This window comes from Chrysoperla carnea, chromosome 5 (assembly GCF_905475395.1).
Source record: "Chrysoperla carnea chromosome 5, inChrCarn1.1, whole genome shotgun sequence".
NCBI classification, from domain to species: domain Eukaryota; kingdom Metazoa; phylum Arthropoda; class Insecta; order Neuroptera; family Chrysopidae; genus Chrysoperla; species Chrysoperla carnea.
Genome location: NC_058341.1, coordinates 70,758,819 through 70,778,542, shown reverse-complemented (window position 1 = coordinate 70,778,542; position 19,724 = coordinate 70,758,819). Strand labels below are relative to the sequence as shown.

The window sequence follows — 19,724 nt, the reverse complement described above, 5'->3', positions numbered from 1 at the left end:
ACTCCTGCCAGGTTTGAACCCATAACTTCTTAGTTCAAAGCAAACTATATTCCTAGGTATACACCTTGACACTCTTACAGAATCGGTTAGAATTCTGATTAAACATTGCTCTAGTAACTAGTTATATTGTTTAAAGTTTATACGTATGTGAATATGTTATTACACTTTATATATATTCAAAACAAAATAAATATAATGTTTGTGTAATGTGCATTCTGCCATGATACCGCTGCCGTTATTGTAAATACATTTGTGTACAGATAGGTACTGCCCATAAGAATAAAAACAATAGAACAATTATTCACTGTGTCATGAACCATGGTACCGGCATGTTTTTAATAATACACTAAAAAAAGATCACAAATATTATACATACATAAACTAAAAAGAGTTAACAATATTAAATGATATAAATATTATGACATATACAATTTAGGTTAGGTTTTAAACTTCAAAATATTCAATTTTTCTTTTGATTATATGTTTTTATCTTTGTTATGGTACATTTATAATAAATATACTTTATATAAGGACAGAAAATAAAAATTTTATATTTTATGATTTTATTTAAACTATAAAGCGTAAAATTTAAAACGTTTGCTTGAATGAATTTTATCATGTGAAAATAGAATTTTCTCATGTTGTTGTTACTTTTTTATTTTTAAATTATATATATAGTGTTTGTTTGAATAAATTATAAAAAGTCAGGTAGATAATACGAATAGATTGTGTTTAATTTCGTTTCAATGTTTGTAGAGTTTCATAAACAATCTGATTTATCATAATGGGCTTAGTCAAGGACGATGCTCTGTTATCTTTTTTAGGGGGAAAAATCACTAATTGCGTCTCAAAATTTGAAATTAAAAATATTAATTCTTATTCACAGAAAATCTAAGCATGAAAGATCGAATCCAACAAAATCAATTAATACTTAAAACCCATTAACACATTTCCAATTTTTAACAAAACTGATCGATTTTTATTTTCTCTGTCTATCCAGACCGTTTAAAAAGCCTGCTCCTAAAATTTAAGAGGACCGACCCTGCAAACCCAAGCAGTGATTCACCAGATGGTCTATCGTTTCTTATTCTTCATCGCATTCCCTACAATAACTGTTTTCTGTAGTTCCCGATTTTTTAAATTGAAGCTAACACAACAGTTTCCTGGTAATGCTGATTAGGTTCTTCTAATGATTCAGAATTTTACTTGATCTCACTTCTATCAACCTTCGGGCACATTTTTTTTTTATTATTGTTTGAATTCTGCAAAATCTCACCCAGATTTTTTAAAAGTCTACATCCATACTTTCATCATTGATTGGTTTTGATATTTCCAGTTTGCCTACTTCCATCATATTCCTCTGCCTCTGCCAATTATACTTTCCCTGTGGATAATTAAAACTAATTCCATCTCTTCCTGGACCGTATCTTTAACAAATTGTCTACGAGTCATCATAATCATGTAATTTTACATGAATGATTCCCAAAAACAATGTTTTATGCTATATATGTCACAGCCAGCTTAGTTAGCCGTTAATCACAGCCGTCACAGCCAGCTTAATTAGCAATTGACAGCCTTTGTACAAAATAACGCCCTTCAACTAGCGGCCTAAATGATATTCAGCCGCAGCTTCTAATATAACATTCAAAAAACTGGCTGGTTGATTCTTAGGCCATTCATACAACAGATTGATCGCTTAAACAAAAAAGGTAAACTATCTGATATTAGAAATTGTTTATTTATATAATTTAAAATATAACATAATGTTATTTGGTAATCATGAGTTCAATAACAAAGTACGTAAGTAATTAAAATATTATTTGTTAACTCAAGTTAAACCTCCATGGCATTTGGATCCGCAAAGAATTCTGTTTTTAAAACAAGCACATCTATTATTGCGACCTTGATTCAAAACAAACTTTTAGCAACATTTTTTTAATCCCTGGCCACCAAAAGATGACTTACTTCCCGCAGCCTTTCTCAAAGAAGTTGGACTTTCAGAAATTTGGTCGCCATAGATGTATCTGTATATTATTGCAACTCTTGCCGTGAAAACCAGTTTTTAATAGTGCCGTACTTAGTTTCAACTTTTGTCACTACACTCTTCCATTGTAATTTTTTTGCGCAACCAAACTGTGAGAAATATCAACAATATTGTTGATTTCCGACGCCATATTGACATGGCTGAACTTTGTACAGGCCGCTATTTGAAGGGAGCCGTTTAATAAAAAGACTAGGTGTTAATTGAATGGCTTATTACGTTAGTTGACTGCGACATATACATGACAGCATAATGCTTCATAATTCATAAACGTAGAAATTGTGTTAAAAGAAATTTTTCACCTCGTCCTAAACCTCTCTTTAAACGCATGGATCAAAAGCCAGAGACCTGTCAAAAACGAAACTGAATGAACCTAGAATAAAGATTCAAATAGCTTATTGACAATGAAGAACTGAACTATCTAGCACTATCTGGTACGTAGAAGTCGCCTCAAACTTCACTTTTTTTTAATCTTTCAACCCGCAGTTCATGAGTTCCAAAGCCAGAAATCTGCTTGAAACTAGACTCTTAGCTAGACTCTTAGATTCAAGATTAAAATGAGGAACGGAACTACTTGGTTCAATGAAGCACTGAATAACACTATTAGGCTGGTAAAGGAATTTAACTGAAGTCTGTGATTTTCATAGACCATTAAACTGTATTCGGTGGGAACTGGTATAAAATTGTGATTGTTAGTGAGGATATTTTATTAATCTATATGGACGGTGATTCGTCCTAGGATTAGTCCCAGCAGATAATGCATGAGATAACCATTTATTTCATTTACTTATGACAACACCTTCTACCAATAACCATAGAATATTATGCATAGAGAACGCGAGGGATCTGCTAGCCTGTAAGTGGATGCGATATGATGAATGAGAGAGAAGATTGTCAGTGAGATCCCCTGTGTCTTTGTCATAATCATATGTACATATATACTTATTAGATGTATTGGTAAGTATAAGAATATGTATTAGACAAGGACACAGGGAACTTACCGACAGTCTTCTCTCTCGCTTCTCATGTTGCATCCACTTACAGTCTAGCGTTTCTATCTTCATATCTCTATGCCAATAACTGCCTCTATTTGACGTTTTCTTCTTCTGCTGAGGTTTTTCTCAGCATCTGCAAGTGCAGTTCTCTTTTACCGTTTATTATTGTTACTATTTTTCTATTCTTAAACCAACTATTCTTACAAGTATACATTACTACATCGACATGTTTAATCGAACTCTGCTTTAATTAAAATCCAATAAAGAATATGAGTCTATGAAGAAAGCCACTGTGCAAGTATTATGTATTATAAATTTTCCAAATGACATTTCAATTTTAATAATTCACACTAATTATGGTCATACAATCAACGAATGGTAGGTATATAAAAGACAATTATTTAAATAAATACATAAAGTCACGAGTTATTCAGCGTTTTAATATTTATATATGCATATAATAATAAAAAAAATATCATATTATTTACAATAAGTAATATTATATGTGAGTCAGTTTTAGTGGGCAGAGATTCGACATTGAATGCAGTTATCCTTGCTGCTTAGAGCCAGAACCAGATAGATACTAACTAGCAACAACATAGTACATAGATAGTCATACTTAGTCTAAATCTGCTGCAGCAACACAGTTAGTTACGTTGAGAGGAGAGTGTATTACACGGCGTGCAATGAGTTAATTGATAGGTTTTTTTAGTACTTTTAAAAAAAGTACACAAAACTCTACCTTCCTCTAAAAGAATGCTAGACATTTTCACTATTTGTCCTTAAATAAAAATTGTAATTAGTATTAGTCAGTCAGTCAGTTATCTATGAATGCATAGAACATAGTGTATGCATCATACCTGCTATTTATTTAAATTTACATCATCTCTAACAATTAGATTTTATTGAGATATTTTTTGGATTAAAAATGTTTCATGTAAGTGTTTTAATTTTCTTTTTGAATCTATCATAACATCACATACATTTTGCCACCCAAATATTACATTTTAAAATATTTTAATGGAACATATCTTCTATAACACACTTTGACAATGAATTTAAAAAAAATTATAACAATCGAATAAACCTAACCTAATAGCATTACATAACCAATCATTTAAATTACTATAAAAATAAATATTATACCATAGGAGCAGGCAAAGTTTCAATACGCACTAAATTCATAATTAAATAAATATTTCCAGGATAAAATTCTGGTTTTTTAGCTCAAATTAGCTGGTTTTTTAATAAAAAGCTAAAATGATCAGACCATTAGGCTCAAATGTTCAAATACTTAAATTGAATTATATCTAATTTATAATAAAAAAACAAAAAAACTCGTGTCAAGGTCAGTTTGTGGTCGCACTCCTCCGAAACGGCTTGACCGTTTTTAAGAAAATTTTTTCTTTTGTATATTTAATAGTTAAGAAAATATTAAGGAGGGTAAAGTGTTTTTTACCCTCCTACCCCTACCCCAACTCAGAGGGGGGTGGTTGTTGTATGAAAATCCGTCTTTTTATAATCCACCGCTTAATCTATTTTAAAAATTCTTTGGCCTATAGTGTCAGCAAATAACATGGGCTATATTTTCTTTTCTAAAAAATTAGGGTTCCACAACAAAATATTAAAACCCATGAAATTGTGAAAAAAGGGGACACAAGTGAGAGATCGTCTATCTGTTTTTATACCATGTATATATGAAATATATCAAGGTATACATAGTTTAGTCTCAAGTTTGTAGCGCTTAGTTAGTCCACTTAATTAGTCCATTTTCATATAAATATTATCGAAGATCCATTTTCAGTTGCCTGTACGTCTGCCCGCTCGCGCGTTTGTCCGTGAGCACGATAACTCAAAAAGATATCATGCTCAAATTTATAGCGTGCTCAGGGCGTAAAAAGTGAGGTTGAGTTCGAAAATGAGCAACATAGGTCAATTGGATCAACCGTAAGAGATAGAACAAAATTTTAAATGTAAAAATATTCCTTATAAAAAAATAAACAATTTGTGGTCGGATCATTTTTTTGTAAACATCACTGTTTACCCGCGAGGGAGCAATTTAGATTAGAACATTCTAGTATGCATTATATGGGAAAATCAGTTATGTGTGTGATCCCACAGTCGTGTTATGTATACACGACTGTGGCTACTTTAAAGTGACTATCTTTCTTTTATTATATAAAGTAAAAAACACAATCGATGGCGTAATCAACACTGTCTATACATGGTATTTCAACAATTAACTCAGTCAATTGTTTATTTTCACTTGTTTTATCAATATGTTCATTTTCGCCAATATTCATGGAATTCATTAAATTTTCCAGCAGTTTTTAAAAATGAAACTATATTTTTCTAGGTTGATTTTCATTTTGAAATAACTCATAGGAGGGGTGTTTAAAAATGAGTGCTTTAAACTAACTTTTATTTTTTGAGCCCTATGATACAATATTTAATTTTAATACAGTTCGTTATAAACTAAATTGGACATAAATTCAGTTTTATGTGATAGTCGAAAATATTATTAACGCCATTGCCATAAAAGTTAATTGACATTGAAGTGTGCATACACCATTACATAACCTAAATAGCGGAAGGACTTCAAGTATGAAGTGGTTTTATCTTCATTCTTTCTTTCTTTTTTAAATACTGGCATTAATTAAAGAATTTTTCCACTACATTTAAATTTTCCATTAACGAAAAAATAGTTGTTTAATAATTGAGAAGAGAGTAAAAGAAAATTTTAGAATGAAAATAACAATTTCATCCCCCTTATATTATAAAAATGAATAAACAACCTTGAAAGATGTATATATAATTATCCTTGGATAGTAAATGTTATGACGCATACCACTAAGGAAAAATCGATAATAGACGTTTTATATTATTCATATAATATATATATATAATATATATATATATATATAGTCATCACATTTTCATCTTAATTTTCAATAGAGTATTACACCCATTTTTGAAAAATATCTCAATTAAATTCGATAGTGCTATTAAACCACTAAAAAACACACAATTTTTTATTCAGTCGATCAATACTAGAAAATGCATTTAAATTTAATATTTTCAAATTTCGCGCGTAATTTAACGAAAACGCCTTAGACCATTAAGTACATCGACTGAGCGTCAAACGATTTAAAGTGTGGCAAAAACTGAAGTAATTTCTTGGGTCAAATCCATCATGGGGGCGGTGTGGAAATTTCAAAACAAAGTGTTGTAGTCATACTTGTCATTGTAGATTCGTAAAAAAAATGTAAAGTGATATAGGTATTTGTTAAGTATTTTTTTAAGTCAAAAAGACATTCTTATATAACAATCAATGTATGATTTTTTGGTAGATGTCCCTAGATTCAATTTATATTTTTTTGACAAATGTCCCTATATTCTTTTAATAAATGTATTTTTTTTATAAATATCCTTAACTGACCCAAGCAATTACCTCAGATGTTGGCATGCTGAGCGCACGCTAAGGAAAACGCTGAGCGCATTCGACGCCATATTGCTCTATAGTCATCACGTCAGTTGGCTGTGTACACAAATGCGCTGATATTTTGTATGATAATTGTTTATAATTAAATTTTTTTAGTTTACACAGCCGTGTGACGTAATAACATGCCGGCTACTATTTCATGATGTTGAAAAAAAAAAATTAAAAAACTGAAAACTTTGAATTGATCCTTATTTTAATATTTTATAAACCAAAACGAACATTTTCTGAAAGCTTTTAGCCTAATAATACATTTTTAAATTTTTTCTCATATAGAGTTAAAATATCTTACTATCATTTTATATTTAAAGATTGTAACTTTATGCAATTTTGTAATCTATTTGTGTGAGATAATATAAGAGGTTTTAAAGGACTCTTGTAAATTTCTATTTTGTCAATAGCCTTTGATGACGTACAACCTTATTGCTTTACTAAGTTTCTTATCATATCTAAAGAATTTTATTTACTTTCAAAATCCTTAGGCGCCTTATATCTGTCAATAACAGACTTAGACGTAAACTGTTTTCTCGGAGGTTTTAAAGAATCTTAATTATTTCAAATACATTTTTACTAAGAATTTTATGAGTTATTTATATTGGTTCAGTTTTCCAGACCTGGCCATCCTGAGAATTCAATCAGGTGTGAATCAAACAACCAATTTTCTACAAAACAATTTTTTTTTTTTTTTTGGTCAGTATCAGAATATACTCAAGACAAACAATCCGAAAAAAACAAATATGTGTGGTCAAATGTTCGATATTTGGTGAAAATTATTTACCGTAATTATTCGACTGGGCTCGTATGAAATTTACTACAGCACAGTTGAGAAGGGTGGCGGGACTCTTGATAGGAGACTGCCGATTAAACTATCACTTTCATAACATGGGAATCTCTGATGATCCCACTTGTAGAGCTTGTATGGACGATGACGAAACCTCTATACATGTTATTCGCACTTGTAGAAATCTGCAGGGCGTCATATTTAGAATGTCCGGTTCTGTAACCTTGAATCCATCAATTCTGGAAGAGTTTACGATGGAGATGCTGTGGGCTTTCTGCGTTACGTCTGGTCTCGACAGAATTCTATAGCTTCAACCGATTTTAATAGCGCCTCTAACCCGAAGGCGTCTCGCCTTTGGGTGACTCTTGGTCTCTTGGTTTGAGAGGACTCTTGTTCTGGGTGCTAGGAACCCACTTGCGGTAAACTTCTTTTTGTTATTATTTTATTATTATTACCGTAGTTTACATAAATAATTAAACTAAATAAGGTTATTGCAACTTTATTAGAAGTATAGGTTTTCTACTCTTCGACGTCATCGTATTTTATTAATTGCGCTTCGTTTAGTTGCTTTTCAGGTCAAGCCAATATCTTCTATTTTGCTCATCCATTAGAATTTTACTTTTGTATGGTTTCAGATTAGTTAATAAAATTTAGAATTGCAGAGGATCGGTTTATTAGCAAATTGCATATGAATCAAATACTGAGACTGCACCAGGTTTTATAATGACCAGGCTAACAATCACATTTCCACTAATGCGATCTTGTGGCGGAATCTATTTAATGACAGTAACAGTTTTGGCCATTTGGATCTTTCCACTTGGGCATTTCGGTAAGCTTATCTTTACTAAATCCAAAATCTTTTTTTCCATTTTTTTAGTTTGAAACATTTTCAACTTCGTGTGAAGGTAATACTTTTTTTGACTTTTATCTTTGCTCCTTCGTCTGAGTCGCGTAGTAATGTCGCATTATTAGCCAGTGCGACAACATGAATTGAATTATTTCTTCCTCGTTGCATCCTCTTTAAATAATTGTAATATGTGATTTTCCATTCCGATAGCCAGTGTCCATATTCTCGAAAGGATTGCTTGGTATAGTACGAGCGCTAAGGCAATTTTAGACTTATTGTTGAAATTATTTGTATCATATTTTTTCAATATCTGCCTTGGTTTTCGAAATATCGATGGATATATATATATATATATATATATATATATATATATATATATATATATATCCATCGATATTTCGAAAACCAAGGCAGATATTGATATATATATATATACAAAAAAAAAAAATATATATATACTGGGTGTTCCAAACCACCCGTCCAGGCTGATTATTCTGAATAGTTTTTAAAAAAAATTGAAACGAAAAAACACGTATCAAATATTTTTTGAAACTCTATCTAACCATACCAAAAACACCCTCCACCCTCAACCCCTGTTAGGGGTAGGGGGTGTAACTTGAAAAAATCAAATGGAAACCCCTATTTTTTTCTGCAGATTTGGATTCTTCAGAAGAAAAGACAAACATTTTGTCTAAGAAATTTTTCCCGATTTTCGGTAGATCGCGCTACAATCGACAAAAATCGTTCTTTTAGATTTGGCATAAGAATTGCGCCGTTCAATGACAAAAATCAAAACGAAAAAGTAAAAATAAAAATAAAAACACAAACACACAGAACCAAAACAAAAACAAAACAAAAGCAACACAAAAGTTAGAAATTCAACGAAAATAAAAGAGAAGCGAAAATGTCGAATTGCGGTAATTGAGGTAAACCACTAGACAATTGGGAGGATGCTAAATAAAGCTCTTAGAAAGAATTAGATATGAATCATTTTAGATTTAATTTTTTTTCAGACTTTCCAAAATAAAAAAAAACATTTTTACAAAAATAATTTTTCTAAATCATAATAAAATATGAAAAACAAAAACAGAATAGTCTTTTCTTCAAAAAAACAAAAACAAAATTGAAAATAACTATTCTCGACTCAAAAAACTTTTCTCGCCTTCACTTGAACTGCAATTCTAATGCCAAATCTAAAAGAACGATTTTTGTCGATTGTAGCGCGATCTACCGAAAATCGGGAAAAATTTTTTAGACAAAATGTTTGTCTTTTCTTCTGAAGAATCCAAATCTGCAGAAAAAAATAGGGGTTTCCATTTGATTTTTTCAAGTTACACCCCCTACCCCTAACAGGGGTTGAGGGTGGAGGGTGTTTTTGGTATGGTTAGATAGAGTTTCAAAAAATATTCGATACGTGTTTTTTCGTTTCAATTTTTTTTGAAAACTATTCAGAATAATCAGCCTGGACGGGTGGTTTGGAACACCCCGTATTTATTTTTTTTTTTTTTTTTTTTTTTTTTTTATTCTTACTTTTCGTCTTATATTCTCAAGATAAAACATAATTCACCATCAAAATATTAACTATATATTTTTTTTTAATTTGTGTCCTTTCTACCGTGCTCATACATCCTTAATCAGTCGGGCACAATGGGTTTTCTTGATAATTTATTAAGATTTACTTTAATTTAAATAGTTTTTTTTTTTTTTATTTAACCCCGACTAGTTTTCCAGAAATCTATGAAAACATATCATCCATTTACCGTTTTTCAATAAGACCAATGTTAAATATGCCCACTTTTCAAGTCCTTTATTTATTTAAATAATTGGAAAATCACCCCTTAAATTTTCAGAATTGATTTAGATTTAGTCCAACTTCATAGCGTTTTGCAAATTTAAAATAGCATTTACTAAACTACAGATCTTTAATTTAATACGTGATAGTCACGCACTTTTTTGCGATATTCATATGAAATTCCGTGACAAAAAACATTTTGTGATAAGAAATATGACTCAAAAAAAAAAAAAAACAATTCCCGGAAACAATAAAACAAATTGAAAGCATCATTTGGCAGCATCATCATGAGCCATCAAGTAAATGAATGCAATTCATTGAATCAAACGAGCAAAGTAAACAAAACTGCCATTCTTACAATTATTCCATAAAAACTTCCACATAAATACGTTCGCTCCTTATCAACAATATAAATATTTATTCAATATAAATGTATAAAACATTTGGATATAGCTATGAAGTTTACAGAACGAGTAACGAACAGCTAATAGATTGTTTCATTCCATTCCATAGACATTATCCTCTGGTGTTGCTAGTCTGTATCTATTGTATACTCTGAGTGCGCGCATTACCAAACACTTCTCGTTGTTTGACTGTGTTCTGTGTAGTGAGTGGAATTTACTGGCACTATTCAAACCAAGCACACAACTGCCGTAGTCAGTGTAACTTACGTTGTTCATTCAGTACGGTACTAGAAAAATGGACTTATAGAGTCCACCACAAATTTTTTTTGTAATTACAAAAAATCAGCTGTAATCAAAATTTAGAAAATTGTTTGAAAACAATAATAGTGCAACAACATTTTATTTTATTTTCAAACATTTTATTTATTTTTTTTGAATTAAAACAATTTACCCCCGGGAATTTATAATAAACGGTTTTTATTCAGAAAAAACAAATTTTATTTTTTTATGTAAGTATTTTTGTGTTTTCACCGTTTTAATTTTTTTTTGTATTTGTACGGTGTGTGATTTTTTTGTTGTTGTCGAGTGTGTTAAAAATCGTGGGTGTAATATTTAAAAAAAAAAAATTATTTCATAAACCAAAATTTCATCTATATGGAACAAGTTATGGTTAATAAATTTTTTTTATTTTTCTGTAGTGTTTTTCATGTGATAAATTTTCACAATTGTGCTTGTATATGTGTATTTTAAGTGTTTTTTTGAAAGTTTGCTGACGCCACTTAATACTTCAAAATTGATAAAAAATTTCGATAAAAAAATAATCAATTTTTTTAAAGTGTTTTTTTTTTAAATTTGCCATTGTGTTGTTCTTTTCTGGTGATTTGGCACTTAATTTGAAACGAAAGTCATTCATTAATTATATATTTTTAGACACTGACGACGCCACCAAGGTTGTTTAAATTAAGATGTGTGTGTGTTTTTTTTTATTTTATTTTAATTAAAACGCTTTTTATGATGCTTTAATTTAAATAAAACCTTGATGTGCGTTTTTAGTTTGTAAATTTAAATAGTTTTTGAAAATTTACTTACGTTTGAAATTACGAATTTTAAAAATTGATTGTTTTGCTTTGTATTATACCGATCCGTTCCAACATCCAAGGGGCATTTGAAAGGAGTATATTGTATATTGCATGCAGACAATCAATGTACAACCACATTTGTGACGTCAGAGATCATTCAAACATTATGGAGAATACCAAAGTCACAGTGGCGTAACAATATAATGCTTTGTTTATGTTTTTCTATTTAATGGTAGACTGAAAATTATAAAATTGTTTTGATTTTTGAAAATCGTTTTGAATCAAGTCATTTAGATTTAGGAAAAAATTATATAAAACTTGTTTACAACAAAAAAAATTCGAAAGTCGTGTTGATTTGAAAAAAATCGAACAAAGTACCTCACAAGTTTGGTTTGTAACAAGCCTACACATTTGTTTAGAATTCGAAAACAACGAAAATTTACTTTTTTAAGTAGTTTTTACAAAATTAAATATTAAATACGATTTTATTTGTTCAATGATCATTTTCCCGAAAATTCTCTATCCTATAGTAAACAAATCAAAAAATTTTAGATAAATTCCAGAAAAAAATTAGTAAGCTAGTTATGTACCGATGATTTTTCAACAGGTTTTTTTTTTGTTAGTTAACGAAAACTAATATTTGCCAAACCTATTTTCTAAGAAAATTTTTAATTGAGTAAGCATTACATTAACTATTTCTTGGATTATGAAAACTACACTGAATACTGAAATGATAACCATTTTTTTCCCGCAAATTATCTTATCTGAAGTGTATGATAAGCTCAAACTCATACTTAAATGAGTGACTTTCATTAAATAATATTCAGTATATCGTTGGAATCAGGATTAGGAACGTATTAAACCAAATATTGAAAATGGGCAATACTAAAATATCATATATTTTAGTTTGATAAGGACATCTATTGTATTTATATAGAACTAAATAGAATTTCGATTGTCCGTTATCATTAAAACTCTCAACAATCAAATTATAATTTACGTAAATAAAATAATCTTTTGGCGTCTTATTGTGTGTTTAACGTTTCCAATCCTGTTTCAAACTATATCGAATCAAAAAAAAAAATTCAAAACTATTTACGGAAAAAATATCAAATAAGAAAAAAAAAATTCAAAAAGTGTTCAAAAAATTCAAAAATTCAAAAAGTTTGATAACTATTTAGGTGCGTAAATTTTAAATTTTTTTTCTGAAAAGGTGTATATTGCATTTATTTGGAAAAACGAAGATTTTTAGAGAATTTAACCGTTGAGTGGCAGCATTAGGGAAATACCAAATATACAGATTTTTCTCTTCTTTTACCAAGTGTAATAAACGTTTTTAATGTTAGTTTGTTTTATTTTTCTCGAATACATTACAAGGCCATATATTAAATTTTATTAATTTCATTTTACTATCAAAAATTTCAAAATTTACCAACACTTTCTCTTAAAAAAATTTATTTCGAAGATTATGTTGTTAAAAAATGTAAACCATTTTTTAAACTGAGAGAAAATACTAAAAATATAAATATTGTTACACCACTGAACATGTTTAAAAAGAATAAAATTATATATATTTATCTTCCTTGCACAGAGAAGAATGCGCTTAATATGTTTGTCTGAGAAATACCACAATCTTTACGTCTCAGCATCCCGAATCGATCCATACATTTCATTTAATGTTTTTTCATTCAAAGAATTCAGTACTTTAGCACTTATAAGATTTAAATATGTTACTTGAAAAATCATTTAAAATTGTCGTCATATCCGTTATACAAGAAGTATTATTTATTATAAACTAATTACTAATTAGAAATACCAAAGAAATGTATTTTTAAAAGAACTCTTCTTCTCATTTTTGGAGTCTCTTTTTTGATTAAAGGATTAATTGAATTTAAATTAATTAAAAATTTCATTTAAAAGGATCAATTAAAATCACAGCAGCGCCCTTAAAAAAACCATTTTAATTCTTTTATCATACAATAGAAATCGTTTTCGAAGAATCATTATTTTAATATAAAAAAATAAACCTGAATACTGGTCCTCTTGAAAGTGCCGCCGACATCGTGGAATGTTAACAATTCAAAAACGAATTAAAAAAAATAAAAGAACCATAATTTGTATAAGCAAGCAATAGGCAGCGCTATAATACTGTAGTGTAGACGTTACTTCCTGTACAGTGTTGTCATATTTACTTAAATTTATATTTTCATTTCAAGTTTAAATTTTGTTGATTTAAATCTTGCGTAGATTCAATTCGTAAACGTAATCTGGAATTCGAAGAAAAAAGCACGAAAGTTTACAGATTCAAATTCATTTAGACAAAGGCAGATATGCGGTTAATTTTGCACCAATAATCAAAGTGCAAAATGCGATTCTCTTTTGAACGGTCACTTTTTGCCACAGATATGCCATGCTCTATCTGCTGGATAAATTCTGCACTAAAAGCCAAAGTGCAAAATGCGTATCTCATTTGAACGGTCACTTTTTGCCAACGATATGCCATGCTCTATCTGCTGGTTAAATTTTGTACTAAAAGCCAAAGTGCAAAATGTGTTTCTCATTTGAACGTTCAATTTTTGCTCTAAGATCAATCAGATTTTTTTGAATAATAATTTCTATTACAAAAATAAGTTTTAACTAAATTTGTCCATTAAAAACGTAAATTTAAATCGCTAAAACATATTCTATTCTAGTAAACAGTCAATCAAAAATTGAGTATCGAAAATTCTTACTTGAAGAACTCTATCTAGTATGTCATACTCTATTTGGTGATTGTTTTTAAACGTCCACACAAAACTTATGTATAACAGATAACAAGCTTGACTATCAACAGTATAGCTTTTCTCGTAGATAAAATAATAAGTTATAAGTAAAATTTGTTACGGCTAAAATGCATTTAGCCACTTATAAAGTCAAAACGAATGTTTGTAATGGGTTTTAGTTCTTAAAGAATTCAGAATTGAACGCACACTAATAGTTCATCCTCAAGACTAATCAAAATTTCCGCACTATTCAAAATTATTTTTGATATTTTATGAAGAATAACAAGTTGAAAGTTTAAAATATTTCTTCAATTATTAAGTTATTTGAAAAACAATATTATTTATTTAATATGATGGGCAACACTGTACAATTTAAAACCATGGGAATAAATATTTGTGAAGAGTGTGCGCAGTTTTAATACGTTTCACTACAGTAATACTGCTGTTTGTTAGTCGACAGCTGTCTGTTGGTTCATAATAATGGCAGCTATTTTTGTACAAAGTTATAAATATATTTGTTAGTTTTTTAGTTTATAATTTTACTTGTTATTATTTATACCAAAATCAGTATTAAAATTTAAAATAGGAACCAGGTTCGTTGTATTTTTTTTGTATTTCATTAACTTTGTTCGTATCAAAAATTACAAATTTTCATTTTGCACATTTTTCTTTAGCTTTTCATTAAAATTTTCATTTTGTAGAAAATGTAGAAAATTTTGGTTGTAGTTAAGTGTTTCTTTCTTTTTTTTATGATTGTCTGAATATTGTTAGTTATTGAGTGTGTGGTCCGCTTCTCTCTTTGATTGGAATGTTGGTTCTTGCACGGGGTAAGGAGGTTTGTTGACTAGGCGGCATACATACAAAATAAGTATTATAGTTCGTATGTTTAATGACGTTGCCTCCTGCCTCAGCGGTTTTAACATTGATGCCATGTTTCATGTTTTTATATACTTTATGTACAATATGGCATTTAAAATATTCGATGTACGTTTATTTATATATTTTTCTAAATGGATAAAATTGAGTTTTCCTTCGGGAAATCGTTCAAATTTCATTAAATAAATTTGGATAACTTGAATCTTGTATTTCTAAATTCATTTACATTCATGTCAAAAATTTGGGCCAAATATTGAAGGGTTGTAAGAGGGCTAAAATTTATAATTTGGTATCAATATTTTAATAGAATACGGCAAAATTTTCAATTAATAAATTTTGTATAGAAATTGATTCGTATTTTAGAAAGTTCATAATTACACAAATATGAAGAAAGTCAATTTTTATTTCAATAAAAACCTTTCTATTTTAACTAAATTTGATACTCAACGAGATAATTTAGATTTAACCCATTAACCTTGTCGCCTAAAAGTACGAAAAAGTTTGCGTCAAATCCGGTAGTTCTATTTTTTTACAGACTTGTTTATGATATTATGTTGGTCCAATAAATAATCCAAGTTCGAGTTGCGAACACAAGTTTGTCAAAATCGAAAAAGCGTAAATATTTCTACTTTTTAAATCAGGCTCAATTTGCTACTATATGAGACTGGAATTGGCTCTGAAGACGAAATAGTTTTCGAGATTAAGCCTATCAAATTTTATCATATATTCGAACCTCACAAGTTTGATTCTCTAAATCTCCAGATTTACGAGAAGTTACGAAGAATCAGGATGAACAAACATTCAGAAAGTTCGAAAAAATGATAAAATTTGAAAGGCTTTATTTCGGAAACTATTTGGTCTACAGTAACAATTCTAGTCTCATATTATAGCAAATTTAGTTTATTTTAAAACCGGAAAAGATACTATCAAAAACTAATCCTTTAAGGTTATAATTGCCAAAACCTAAGAAAAAATCCGAAATTTACACGGTTTTTTCGATTTTCGACCAAGTCGCGCTCGAGGTCATAAACAAGTCTGCAAAAAATTAGAACTATCGGAAAGTAATTACTTTTTTATCCAAATTCATTCTCCGGAAGTGTTGAGGATTTTCCATGTTTATTGATAACAATTATTAAACGCAAAAATTTTAATGATGTAAATTAATTAGTTTTTTCTTTATTTACAGATTTTGATTAGAGTTGCTTTAAAAATATCAACAAGAAATGGCACAACAAGTGGAATTTCCGCCCCCGTTATATACTTTAAATAATTTCAATACAACATTTCCTATAAAATCATCGACCGATGATGTTGATAATCCACCAGGAAATCCATCATCAGCACCATATTTAGCGTCAACAATGGCTACAACAACTACATCATCATCCGCAACAGCAATGGATGCAATGAAAAGTGAACGAAATCGTTTAGAAACATTTAAACATCCAAATTGGAAATGTTTTATGGATGAACGTAAATTAGCAAAATCAGGATTTTATTATTTTGGCGTTGAAGATCATGTACGATGTGCTTTTTGTAAAGTTGAAATTGGTAAATGGGTACCTGGTGATGATTGTGATAGTGATCATCAACGTTGGGGCTTCCATTGTCCATTCTTGCGTGGTTTTGATGTTGGTAATATCCCATTAGATCCAACATTACCACAACCCCAATTACGTAGTCGTGATGTTTGCGGACGATTGGGTATCGAAGTACGACCAAACAGTGTATCAGAAACATTTAATAATATTGATGTGCAACCGGTTCAAGAAGGTGGTGCAACTGTGAACTTAAAAGATATTGGTATGAATACCCATAATGGTCCCAAATATAAGCGTTATTGTACCGAAGAATCACGGATAGCAACCTTTAAAGAATGGCCACGTGTTATGAAACAAAAACCAGCTGAACTAGCAGAAGCTGGCTTCTTCTATACAGGTCGTGGTGATCAAACGACTTGTTTCCATTGTGGTTTAGGTTTAAAAGATTGGGAAGAGAATGATGATCCTTGGGAACAACATGCGAGATGGTTCTCAAAATGTACACATGTTTTATTAAATAAGGGTCAAGAATTCGTGCAACAAATTGTTAGTAAACAACCACCGATTTTAAATCGTGAAAATGCAATTGAACTCTTAAAAAATTGTAACTCATCAACAACAGAACCAGCTTCAACATCATCTACAGCATCCACATCATCCTCTTCAGAAGCATCAACCTCAATAGTTCCAAGTGATGAAGAAAAATCATCTGCTACATCAACTGTAGCAACCACTATTGAATCCAAAAGTGAAAAAAGTCCATCGTCAGGTGATGAAGGCTGTTTATGCCAAATTTGTTATTTAGAAAGATGGAATGTTTTATTTTTACCATGTAAACATGCGTTAGCCTGTAAAAAATGTGCACCATTATTAACAAATTGTCCATTATGTCGGGAACAAATATCAGCCACATTAAGGATATACCCTTCATGTAACCATGATCATCGGGATACATCCTAAATTTTTATTTCAATATGTTTTTTTATTTTACTTTTCTTGGAAAAAAAACATATTTTTCTAGTCAGGAAACTATTTTATTTTTCAAAATTACTCAGTTAATATTGTTCTTTAAAAAATTTTATTTTGGACAAATTTATTAAAAATTAATTGTATTTTTTTTAATTAGAAAAGGGATGAACCCAATATGAGGACAATTTGTTAATTTTGAAACAAAATACGGAAGATCGTGTTCGGCCATGCGTTTCTGTAAATTATTCAGTGGCGAATAAATAATAGTTTCTATTCAAACTGTGACAATTATACAAGGATATTAAAAAAAAAGGATTTGTCAAATGTTTAAAAAAAAAACTTAGTTCCTAATAGAACCCCTTCTAAAACATACGATCCAAAATGTCCTAAATTTTTGTAAACCATCAATTATAGAATAGAATCTCTCACTTTTTTTTTTGTTAATTTTTTTTTGCACTGTGCTAATAAGACATGGCTTACATATTTAAAAATTAAAGCATTCTACAATTTTTTTTTTGAGTGATTTTTAGAAAACGTAAACATCATTGCTTAAAAAAAATACTCATTGAGCTAGCTACACAGTAATTTCGTATCTTTGGCACTAAGAAATGTGCTCATCGACGAAAAAAATGTTATAAAACTCGTCTAAAAATCACTTTATAAAAAAAATCTATAAAAATCGTATATTATAATAACTTATTCCATTTTATATATATTATTGTTAACTGTTAAAATCAAAAAAATATCCCCACCTCTTTTTTAGTAATTAAGTTGTTCAATTTGTGAAAAGAAAATGTTAAACAGTAAAAAAATGAAAAACTAATATAGATATATTTTTATATTGAGCAACAGTTTTTTGAATTAAAAAAAATATTAGTCTTTAAAAAAAATGATTAAAAAATTTACGTCGTTGCTATAATCAGCCCCCTCTTTACTCTCAGGATGTTTATATTCAATCGACTAGAACGTGAACATAACTCAAAATCAATGACATGTACAACTTGAGGATTCAATTAAATAAATGATTTTTTTTTTGCGTTTAGAAAGTATGTTATTTAATTTAATCCAAACGTCATGATTAAATGGCGCCTTACATGTTGGGCGAGTTAAAAGGGAACGTACACCCATTAAAAACCCCGCACTAAAAAAAAATGGAAAACCATTTATCGATCTAAAACTTATGATAATTTGTTTATTAATATTAAAAAACTGTCCCGCTAAAAAGTGCTTCATTTAAAAAAATAAATATCTCGAAGAAAAATAATTAAATCTGAGTGAAATATTTACTGTCTAGTTTTTGAATCAATTCAATATCTCGAAACAGTATTATCACCCCTTAATATTTCATTCGCAGAGTTTAAACGATGAGAAAATTATTTATGAATTTTAAAAGCGTACACGAGGTGCATAAGTATTTATGCAAGAAATTGAGTATAAGCAAACGAAATCTTGTTTATTTCACTTTAAAATGCACTTATTATACGAGTTTAAACTGAAAAGGGGCTATTTTGTTTTGTGGACAAATAACTCGATCTTGGAAACTCGTTTTAAGATCAATATAAGAGAAATAAACAAGCTTTCGATTTCACATATGTTCACAATGTTTCTTGTGTAAATACTAATGTACTCCGTGCTTGCTTTTTAAATTTATATCAAATTAATAAATCAATTTTCCAAGCGTTAACATCCTAGATGATAAAAATGTTTGAGATATTGATTCAAAACCTACAATGAACAAGCTACCGGATCATTTTTGTCGAGATATACCTGTTTAAAATTTCGAGAAAATTAAAAAATTTTTTTTTAATGAGCCACTTTTTTTGCGCGGCAGTATATTTAAGTTTTTACTTGGAAAACTATAAACTCAAAAATTGATAGAGCAAATTTTTTGTGGAAGTTTATACTTTTAAAATTATTTGTAAGTAACTCGTAAGCGTATCAATTTTTCAAAAAATATCATTTTTTTGCTTGAAGTTTATTCAAATTAGTTAGCAAATGATCATTGATTCGATATATGTCTTCTATTTTTTTTTTTTTTGCGAGGTGTCACTTCAAGAAAAAACAACAAACATCCTTGAATCCGTTCAAAAAAAATTTAATTGTTCTAATCCATATCACTGTTATTTATTAACTGATTC

At 29.4% G+C, this 19,724-nt stretch overlaps 1 protein-coding gene across 4 annotated transcripts; it reads left to right on the top strand.

Annotated features, from left to right (window-relative positions):
• Positions 1 to 3,866: 3,866 nt before the first annotated feature.
• LOC123301478 (baculoviral IAP repeat-containing protein 3-like) lies at positions 3,867 to 18,728 on the top strand. Of its 4 annotated transcripts, none has more exons than XM_044884224.1 (2): positions 3,867 to 3,973; positions 16,263 to 18,728. In XM_044884224.1, the coding sequence occupies exon 2, from the start codon at positions 16,300 to 16,302 to the stop codon at positions 17,575 to 17,577; it is 1,278 nt and encodes a 425-aa protein (XP_044740159.1). In that variant the 5' UTR covers positions 3,867 to 3,973; positions 16,263 to 16,299; the 3' UTR covers positions 17,578 to 18,728. The 4 variants fall into 4 exon arrangements, with proteins under 4 accessions (XP_044740159.1, XP_044740160.1, XP_044740157.1 ...); XM_044884225.1 differs by lacking the exon at positions 3,867 to 3,973 and adding an exon at positions 10,847 to 10,868; XM_044884222.1 differs by lacking the exon at positions 3,867 to 3,973 and adding an exon at positions 12,366 to 12,619.
• The last annotated feature ends 996 nt before the right edge of the window (positions 18,729 to 19,724 follow it).

Excerpts from the sequence above, each read along its gene's own strand:
- LOC123301478 (XM_044884224.1), top strand. The coding sequence starts at position 16,300 with ATGGCACAACAAGTGGAATTTCCGCCCCCGTTATATACTTTAAATAAT.